Here is a 10,702-nt window from a genome sequence, read left to right on the forward strand (position 1 = left end):
GGTGTTTTAAATAGGATAGGCTGCGCCAACGTGATGGATCAGTGAGTGTACAGGTGTTTTCAGGCCCGGGATGCACAGGACCACCTGGGTTCAATTCCCAAACTCACAGAAAAGCTGTAAGGAGAAACTCCAAAAGGTGTCTTTTTAGCCCCCACAGGCACCATGATATGTGCATGCCCCGATACACATCTCACACAGACACAGTAATAAAGTGGTTTTGTTTTTCTTTTGAAAATTGTACAGGCTGACTTCGAATTCATTATGTGTAATTCAAACGAGCTTAAACTTTGGATGCTCTGCCTTGGCCTCCCGATAAGTTGGGATCTGACCTGCAGGCCTGCACGCAGACCCAGAAGTGATTGTGTCTTTCTTGATTAATTAATTTTGAGAGCAGGATTCACTATGTAGCCCTGGCTGGCCTGAAACTCCTCATGTAGACTAGGCTGGCCTCCAACTCCCAGAGATGCCTCAGCCTCCAAGGGTTGAGATTAAAGGCGTGGGCCACCGTGTCCGATTTGATTCTGTTTCTCTTAAAAGAGGCTCCAGAATCTAAAGAGACCATATAGCACACAATCTGCGCCCCTATGGTTTCCACACTTAGTTAAGCTTCTTCCATCAACTCTTTCTATGCCCCATCCACCCCAGTTTACCTGTACCGGGCACAGCAAGTAGTCCCACAGCCTAGCAGAGCTCAGAACAGCGCACAGCCTTCTCTCAGTTGCAAAGATATTGGGTATCTCGAAGTGGGAGGGTAAAGGACCTGAGCATGCCCAAAGGCACTTGGATGAAGAGCACCTGTTTTTATGATGCGATCCTTGTTTGCATTGACAACCGAGCGCGCGGGCACGTGCGCACACGCGCGTGCATACACACACACTCACACACACACGTCTCACACAAACATGATAATAAAACCATTTTTAAAATGTTGGATAGGTTGGCCTTGAAATAATTCGGTAGGTCAGATAGGCCCTTACCCTTTGGATTTTTCTGCCTCCACCTACAGATGAGTTGGGATATGTGGCCCTGCAACAGTGATCAAAGAAATGATCCTGTGTTTCTTGTCTTAAAATTTTAAAATTTATTTTTGTGTGTGGGTATTTTTCCCCTTTGGACGTCTGTGCACCGTGTGTGTGCATTCCTGGAAGCTAGAGAGGCTGTGAGGGTCTCTGGGGCTGCACAGACGTTTTGAGTTGCCATGTAGACGGTGGAAACTGAACACTGCTCCTATGAGCAGCCGGTTCTCTAACCCAGAGGAGTCGGCTCTCCAGCCCTTTATGATTACAGTCTTTTTAAAGCCAGGAGCAACTTGGGAGTAAAGGTTAGCTCCAACTATTCCATTACGAGTCCAAAAAAGCGGAGGATCCATTGTCCATGGTTGTCATTTTCAGCTCTCAACTTAACACAAGAGAAGGACACCTGGGAAGAAGGACTCTCAAGTTAAGGATTGCCTCTATCTGATTATCTGTAAACATCTGTGGAGCATTTTCTTCATTACTCTGTGATGAAGCGGCAGCCCATTGTGATTAGTTACTTGCCAACAATGAGACAGTGTCTCAAACAAGGTAGAATGTCCTGATTGCCACTCCAGACTGTCTCCTGACCACTTGGGAGCCACAGCGCTCACATGTCCACATTCACAGACGTTGCACACACTGGCACATACAATAAAGTAAAATTAAAAACCAAACAAAGGAGATACAGAGATGGCTCGTGGTTAAGAGCAGTTACTACCGTTGCAGAGGACACAGGTTTGGTTCCAGGAACCCATGTAGAGTGGTTCACACCTGCCTGTAATTCCAGATTCTGGGGATCCCACACATCTTCTGGCCTCCATGGGCTCCTGCACTCATGTGGTGCACATAAACTCATACAAACACATACACATAAATGAAGAAAAAAATCTTAAAAACAAAACACAACAACAAAAACCAACAACACAGTGAGGACAAAGCGAGATCAGTGGGTAAGGTGCTGCCTGGCTGATGGTGTGTGTGAGTTTGATTACCAGGGCCTGGGTAGTGAAAAACAGAACTGATGCCTACAAGTTGTTGTCTGTCCTCTACAAGAAGAATGTGGAATTCACACCAAGACTCAAATAAATAAATCTAAATGTACAATTTAAATTTTAAAGTGATTTAACAGGGCAATAAGGCAAAGAGCTGAGCCCCATTCCAACCCCAGTGATGTCTAAGCATTGTTTTTCACTAGTTATTGAGACAGGGTCTCCCTACATTTCCTAGGCTGGTTTGAACTCAGGGTCCTCTAGGCTAAGATTATAAGTGTGTTTCATGGTACTAAGTTCTCTGATTGGATGTTCTAAAGCCCCCTAGTCTTCTACAACAAAGGATTGTATGGAGTGTACTCAAATTTTAGTCAATAATATTAGGAGTGGGTCATGAACCTGCCTGCCTCCATCTTAGAAGCCATCTTATAGTAAAGGTAAACTAGGTTCATTCCTGTTTATGATTAAACCTCTATTTCTCTAGGATTTGTCTATGCCCTACCTATAACCTTAACTACAAATGGTTCTGGAATGCCTGTTCTGGGAAATGGCAGCCATGTCTTTGTTTTACCATCTTGCAACCCTACCTTTGTTCCAAAAGGTTAAGACTACATTGCTATGACCACCTGTTTTCATGACTGCCTTGTTATGACCACCTTGCAATCATGTCTTTGTTTCAGGTGGTCATTATTGACTAACTTGTTATGCTTATGTTCAGCACCTGTAACCCCACCTATTTTGCCCACCAAGTCCATCATTTGGAAACCCCCTACCCTTGAGCTATAAAACCTTGTCTTCCTCACATTCAATGATGATCTCTTGAGCCCCACTTTTAGGGAGTGACACCCATATATATGAATTTAAAAAATCTTACTTTAATTGATTTGGGTTGGAGGTGGTCTTTCTCCTCCCATCTTTTGGGATTGACATATGAAGGAGTAGGGTGAGTGAGGACAAGGATTTAAGTGTTAGATCAACTCTGAAGAAAGAAAATGTTATGGCTGGGTAAATTCACTAAGAAGGGATGGCGGAGATATTGGTAGCTGTGGATTCTAAGGATTGTTAAAGTTATGGAAGGCTAGAGTTAGGAGAAAGGGGGGAAGGATAAAAGAGAAAAGACAAAAACAAGAGGGGTGGGCTATGAAAGGAAAAGTATTGGCCCAGGACCCCCAAGACCAAGTTCACAGCACAAGGAGATATATTTGCCCCAGAGGGAGAGAGGGCAGAGAGTAAGAGACAGGAGCTAGAGGGTGGGGGAGAAGGGGAAGGGAACAAGGGAGAGGAAGCTGGGATATTTTTCCTGGGGGCGATGGGGCACAACAAAATGGCTCTGGACAGAGAAGGCAGAAGTAGCACATAGGCGAATGGTGGTTTATGAAGGTAAAGGGAGAACTCAGTGTTAAGATGAGGTGTTTAATTTTAATTGGGTGTGTTAATTAGGTGGCCCAAATGGGTTTTTGATTTCTGGACTTCAATACTTTGATAACCAGACCTTGGTAGTCAGCCTCAGGAGGAGGAAGTAGCTAAAGAAGGGAGTGGATCTTGATGGCTAGCTTTAGAAGATGTTTAGCAAGGCTGGGGGAATCAGAGAGAAGGGAAAGGCCTGCCAGAGCCATACTCACTTTTGAGCTGGCCAGAGTCCTTTCAGGGTATGTGAGATGTGACTAAAGGTAAAAAATGCTTTAAAATGAATTTGATGATGAAACAGAAACAGACCTAAAACCTACCTGAACAAAATACAAGCAAAAGGAAAACCACCTTGAGACATATAACGGGAGAGTTAAAGCTAAACAATAGAAAGTAAGAGATAAAAGAATTAAGTTTGGAATGAATTGCTGACTCAGCGGAACTAAATTGAAAGGTGAAAGGAACCCTTCTGGCACTAGTAGTTTCCATTTGGTGTTGGGGGACTTGGAGGACTTGTTAATCCCCTGCAGTCTCAGTGTTCTTGGGTATCTCTGTAACTGTGGGAGAGGGAGGCCTACTTCTCAGGTATTCTCCAGTACCAAAGCAGTCTGTCATCTCTAGGGGATGTTGTTTGTTTTTGTTTTAAGTTTTTGAGAAGTGTCTCATACTGTAGACTGAACTGACTAGGACATCATGGTGTAGCCCAAATCTTGAACTTATGGTGATCCTCCTGCCTCTGCCTCACAAGTGCTGTGGTCATGGGCAGGCACCATCATGTCCAGTTTGTGTCACCTGTCCTTGTGTGAGAGCTCACACTTCACCCACAATAACCCTCTTTCTGGAGGTCCTCCCTTTCTTCCAGGTTGTCTGGAGGTCATTTCCTTCTCCCTCCCTTCTTGCTTCCATGTCTTTTACCCCTCCTTCTTAGGACCTCACTCACCCAATTCTAATATCTGGTAATTATTAGAGATAATAGACAATCCAAATCTCTACCCTGATCAAATCCCCAATTTCCCTTTAAAAATGATTTAACTTATTATGTATACAGTATTCAGCCTGCATGCCAGACAACCAGATCTCATTATAGATGAGCCACCATGTGGTTGCTGGGTATTGAACTCACAACCTCTGGAAGAGCAGGCAGTACTCTTTGTTATGTTTTTGTTTAAATTAGATATAAAGAAAAAGAGGAAAAGAGGCAGATGAGACATGTTAACCAGTTTATTAGAGGCACATTAAGCAGTTTATTATAAGGCCCGGCAGAGTAGGGAGACTAAGACAGAAGAGGAACAGGGGTAATTAATGGCTGACCGCCATGGCCAGTCGCCATAGAGAGAGAGAAGAGAAGCAGAAGCAAACAGAGTGAAGAAGTGGAGAGAGTAGAGAGAGAGCAGCAGGGAAGTTGGGACTTTTAAAGGGAAGACTGCACTGAGGTTCCATGCATGCCCAGAGTCCTCACGCAGGCTGTAAATGCATGGCGGGTGATGTGGTGATGGCATGTCCCTGTGTGTGCCCTGACTGTTGTCAGGGGGCAGGATCTGTCTCTTAAAGAGGTAGAGCTGATCAGCATTAAAGCTTGAACCTTTCACTCTTAACCTCTGAGCCATTTCTCCAGCCCTCCAACTTCTTTTTTAAATTTATTTTGAGACAGGTTCTCAACAAGTTGCCAGGCTGCCTGGCCTTGAGCTCAGGCTTACTCTATAGTAGAGACATGCCTTGAACACATCTCTCTCTCTCTCTCTCTCTCTCTCTCTCTCTCTCTCTCTCTCTCTCTTTCTCTCTCTCCCACCACAGCCTTGGCTAGGCACCTATCTGGCTCTGCCTCCTGAGTACCAAGATTCAAGGTGTGTGTCATCACACCCAACAGGTTCTAATTTTAAACGCAGGTGCTCACTCGCTCTACAACTCAAGTGATTTCGATAGGCTTCCACAAATTTAAAAATGGTGTCCCCTCTATAATAGTGGTTACTGCCTATAATATGTAACTTATTAACCCACACGATTTGTGGGATTCTCATCCAAGTGCTCACAAATGTGGAGAGAGTGCTGTAAGTGTAAAACTGTATCCACATCTCTTTAGTGCATTTTTTTTTTTTTTTTTTTTTTTTTTTTTTTTTTGGTTTTTCGAGACAGGTTTTCTCTGTGGCTTTGGAGGCTGCCCTGGAACTAGCTCTTGTAGACCAGGCTGGTTTCGAACCTCGGGAGTGCTGGGATTTAGGGCCTGCGTCACCACCACTGCCCCACCTCTTTGGTGCATCTTATCTTAAACATCACAACTATTCAGGGGAAGGCTGGGTGGGAGCATCCCCTAGCGCCACAACTCTTGTATGGTTCTTTCAGACTTTGAACCCGGTGCTCTGGTGCAACCTGGAACCCTGACCCGCTGAGCCTGGATCAGGAGCTCAGGCTGGAAACAGTCCTGACACCTAGGTTTCAGGTTTGCAAGCTGGATGGGCACTGGAGTTCGAGATGCTTACCCACCACCAGCTTGAGATGATGCTACCTGTTCAGCACAGAGAGGTGTCATCTCATTCTGGGATGCTAGAATGGAGTGGTGGGGTTGTCTTTGTCTCAGCATGTAGCTCCAAGATGCCCTAGCCTGAGCTCTGGGAAATACTCTATAGTGCTCCATTGCTCAGGCCTGGGGTCCTGTGAGCTCAGACACTGCTGGCTCTGGGACCTTACTCTGTGCAAGGTGCCAAGTTAAATTAGGACATGGATCCCTGAGACTTAAGTTTCAGATGGTTGTGAGCCATGATGTGGTGCTGGTAAAAGAATGGCTTTTCTCCAAGAGTGCCGAGCTCTTAACCCAGAGCCACTTCTCCAGTCTCTAGGGTTTTAATTTTTTTTTTTAAAGACAGGTTCTTTTAGGGCCTGGTATGGTAACACACAATCTCTAAATTCAGGCCAGTAAAGGAAAAAACAAAAACCCAACAACAAAAGGGTCTGGGGAGATGGCTCATCCTTTAAGAGCACTGGCTGCTCTTGAAGACTTGATTCAACTTCCAGAAGGCACAGGGTAGCTCTCAACAACCTGTTAACTCCAGTCCCCGGTGATCTGACGCTTTTCGGGCTTGGGTGTGTAGCCATACATTCAGGTGATACACCCACACACATAATCTTAAAAGAACAAAATGAAACCAGGTTCTTGTTATGTGGTCCAAATTGGCCTCTGGCTCAAGTGCTGCACATGTGCTATCAAGCAAAGCCAATGGAAACAGGGCATTCAAAATGTGAAATCCTTTGCTGAAGAGATGCTGGGGATTGAACCAGGGACCTTACACATAGTAGGCAAGAGCGCTAATCCCCAAGTACACTCCTCCCAAGACCCATTTACACTGTGGGTGATTATCACACAGCTTTTTGTTTTATAGGGGTATACGTTTTGAGTCAGGGTCTCACTATGGAGCCCCGGCCTCTCAAACCTGGGCCACTGATGCTTAACTTCAATGGTTTCTTTTCTTGCCTTGCTGTTGCCTAGGCTGGCATGCGACTCGAAATACTCCTTTCTTAGCCCATGGAGTAGCTAGGACTGCCAAGTTTCTAGCTGTAAAGGAGAGAGTTTATTGTATATAAACTGGAATACATGTTGAGTGATGAGCTCCTTCATTCCCTAGCAAAGTCAACAGACAGACACAGTCAATCTTCAGCACTGCAGGAAACTAGGTGCTCTGGAATAGCTCCCTGGGTTCAAGGCCAGCCTCATCTACAGTGATAGCTCAAGAAAAAACAAAACAAAAAATCCAGAAAGCTGAGAGATGGTGTACATTTTGGTGAGAAATACTAAAACAGACCAATTAATGTTCAAAGTTTCTACCTTCAAATGCCAGCATAAACCTCTAAACACAGTATGTGGGAAGACCAATACAGGAGGGTCCCAAGTTCCAAACTAGCCTGGACTACATAGCAAGACCTTTAAAAACTGAAAAGTGACAACAAGAGAGCACACGTGTTTGGCATTAAAAACAAGACCAAAAGAAAACTTAAGGCTTTATTTGTAATGATGTGTGGGCTCAATGCCACAATTAGACGTTTCAGACAGGTAGAAATATGGCAATTTCATAGGCAATTGGGGGGGGGGTTCTATCTTTGGCTCTTTTAGCCTTCTCATATAAATCTTGTAGTACAGCCAGGTACATTCAAGTGAGTGGCTGCCATGCTTGAAAAAAGGTTTTATTTTTGTTGTTTTGAAATTAGTTGTTTTTTCTACCTTTGAGATTATAATGAACATGGTCACCACAAGAAAAGTCAGAAGTAAGACAGAACACTCTGAATGCTAGTTTGATCACTGATCATTAAAATTAAGTTCAAATAAAAACAAATTTTTCTTTAAAAGGGGCAGCGGCAAGGCCTTGCAAGTTTGGGCTCATTTTTCCCTCCCTTGTAGATTCCGTCCGTGGTTTTGGTGGCGTGGTGAACAGCACATGCCATCTGTGGGTAGCACAGTTGCACTGTCCAGTGTGGGAGCATGGGCCTGCCTCTCCAGGTACAGGTGACCAGACCACATCGAGATTCTAGGACAGGAAATGACTAGATCACAGCAGTCTTTCAAGCTTAACTTTTCCTTTGTTGCTTTCTGGATATCCTCAGCAGCCTCCCTCAGCCTCTTGCTGTTCACATCATCCTCAGCATAGTCAGCTGCCTGCTTCCCCACAGCTGCCCCGATTTCCACATCCAGCTTCATCCTCACCTCCTTCCTCCTCTTCAGCTGTCAGTGACTGCTCCCCGTGTTCCTCATTGGTATGGCCATGGGCAGGTACTTCTCTTCCATTCTGTGCCTCCTCCTTCTTGTCCTTCGGTGGTGACCTCAGGACTCATGTCCGAAACTGTCTGACAGCAATGGGAAAAAGTTCAAGGTCTTTGCCAGACAGCAGCAGAGGAGACAGGTGGTGGCTGTGGTTGCTGGGATTATGTAGCCAGGACCAGTGAACAATATCAAGATGGCTTTTCAAACAGTGAAGAGCTTAATTTTTATTAAAGAGGAAATATGTAGATGATCAACATGGACTGACATCGATGAATTTTTATTGGCAACTGCTGGCGTAACAGACTTTTCAATTATTTTAAGGATCACCAAGACACATTTTAATTGGGCCCATAATGTATGAAGTAGGCACTCTAACTCCTTTGGAAGCAGATTCAAAACAAAACTATTGTGACTGTTATAATGAAAAGTCTAAAAAGCAGGCCCCCTCCCGGAACCCGCTGACTAGATTCTCTGGTGGTTCTGACTTCTCACCACTCAGGATCTTCAGCTGTGCAGATCTTCAGAGGCACAGAGGCATATCCAGTGTAGAAATATGGCCAAAGTGCACCGCTAGCACAGTCACTAAAATGGCACAGAAGGGACTTATCACTCAAATTGTAAAACGAAACCTCATGCAGGTCAGAGTCTAAAAAAATTCCAACCCTATTAGGCGCTACCTTTGGTAGAAGATCAATTTTCTTAAGGCCCAATCCAATATAATCCTGGCAGCTGGTTAACCCAACCCCCCATAATCCATCCTGCAATGAAAACGGTTGTTGTTCGTTCTTGCTCCTGTCCATACTCCTGGGGAAAGGCTCTTTACAGACCCCCAGGAACCAGTCACACATGTGTTCTACAGCTACCTCCCAGTATTGTCTGCCAGAGCTATATCCCTCAGACCCCAGAACAATGGGGTACATGTGGAATCTTCTCTGGTTATTTGGCAACTCTTTCATCTGCCCATAGAGCACAGCTTTTTTGTCTTCAGAGACATCAAGTCTACAATGTGCTGTTTCAGGATCTAGAGTGACATCAACGTGAAATTGCTTGATGATTCTGTCCAAGCCAGAATACTGTGGAGGAAGCACGAGGCTACGCACTTTCAGTTCGAAGAAGACTATCCTGGGGCATTCTAAGTTTTTGTTTCGCTTGTAAACATCTTTCACACTTGCCAGCAATTCCAGTTCTGACTTAGCACACTTTTTCTCTACCTCCATCAACAGACACTTTAATGAAGACATGTGTTCTGAGAAATTTTCTAGGTTTTTATTCATTTTGGCTAATGCAATCACCTTTTCATTTTCTAACTGCTCAAGAATGCTCTTTTCTTCATTCTGGAGAATCAACATATATTGTTGGTATTCAGACATTACCTCTTCTCGTCTGAGGTGTACCCTTCTCTTCAGCTCTAGTGATCTTCTCCTTTGGGTGGCAATGGCTTTTTCGGCTGGCTCCACTTTCTCCCTCCACATTTTAATGTAAAATTCAATTTGTTCCCTAGTACAGAGGGCAGCATCCTCTATGGGCCAAACAAAGTGACTTGTGGGGCTGGGGGAGAAAACCTCTTGGTCCTTCCCACTGCAGGGGGCTGGAGGCTGTGGCCGCATCTCAGAAGAACACGTTCCTTGTGGGCTGTTCCTGATCTTTTTTACTGGGAGCGGCTGGGAGACTTCAGTAGCTTGACTCAGATGTTCATGACTCCAAAACTTCCCTTCTGGACAATTAAAGTGGCAAACAGGGCAGGGGAAACTACCCTTTCGATCCTTCCAGAACTCACTGATGCAGGCATGACAGAAGTCATGCCTGCACCCAATGGTCACTCGGTTTTTGAAGTCTTCCTTACAGATGGGACAGTGGGCCTCTGCTTGGAGGTCAACCTGTGCTGCTTTGAGCTCCATGGAACCTTGCAGTTTTGTGGGAGATGACATGCTGCTTCTGGAAGGCCTGGTCCCCTGCAGCTCAAGACCAGCAAGCTCTGGTTGTCCCTGAGATCTGGACACTGACCAGCTTTTAGATTCACTGTCTTGTTGACAATGGCTTCTGCAAACTTGCTTAGTCCTAGGGACCTTACAGGGGAGAGGGATGAGAATCCAGAACCCAGGCCTGCTGCATATTACCACATGTCAGCTAGGCTGTTGCTCTCCCTGCTCAGTGATCTGTAGGCAAGTCAAGTTTTCTTGCTCAGGAAAGTTGCTCCACACCCAAGAAAATAAATCCTTCCTATGGGAGAGATAAGACATGGGAGTTTAAAAATCAAACGTTGTGTTCAGCAATATATTAAAACAACCACACAAGAACCCCATGTACACAGGACCTGAGACCCACATCACAGGAGGAACCAACTTTTTTTTTCTTTTTCTTTTTTTTTTTTTTTGAAACAGGGTTTCTCTGTAGCTTTGGAGCTTGTCCTGGAACTCACTCTGTAGGTCAAGCTGGCCTCAAACTCACAGAGAACTCACAGAGACCCACCTGTCTCTGACTCTTGAAACTTGCCCTTTGACCTCCATGCCCCGGCTGTGTGGACACATAACCTGTTTAGGGGC

At 44.9% G+C, this 10,702-nt stretch overlaps 1 protein-coding gene across 1 annotated transcript; it reads right to left on the reverse strand.

Moving 5' to 3' along the window:
* Positions 1-8,647: 8,647 nt before the first annotated feature.
* On the reverse strand, positions 8,648-10,087 carry LOC100756234 (tripartite motif-containing protein 60). The gene has a single exon (XM_027394051.2). It carries the CDS (start codon positions 10,085-10,087, stop codon positions 8,648-8,650), a length of 1,440 nt encoding a protein of 479 aa, XP_027249852.1.
* Between the last annotated feature and the right edge of the window lie 615 nt (positions 10,088-10,702).

The sequence above is a fragment of the Cricetulus griseus genome (assembly GCF_003668045.3).
Source record: "Cricetulus griseus strain 17A/GY chromosome 1 unlocalized genomic scaffold, alternate assembly CriGri-PICRH-1.0 chr1_0, whole genome shotgun sequence".
NCBI classification, from domain to species: domain Eukaryota; kingdom Metazoa; phylum Chordata; class Mammalia; order Rodentia; family Cricetidae; genus Cricetulus; species Cricetulus griseus.

Bases quoted from the DNA above. Each gene is read 5' to 3' on its own strand.
- LOC100756234 (XM_027394051.2), bottom strand. From the start codon at position 10,087: ATGTCATCTCCCACAAAACTGCAAGGTTCCATGGAGCTCAAAGCAGCA.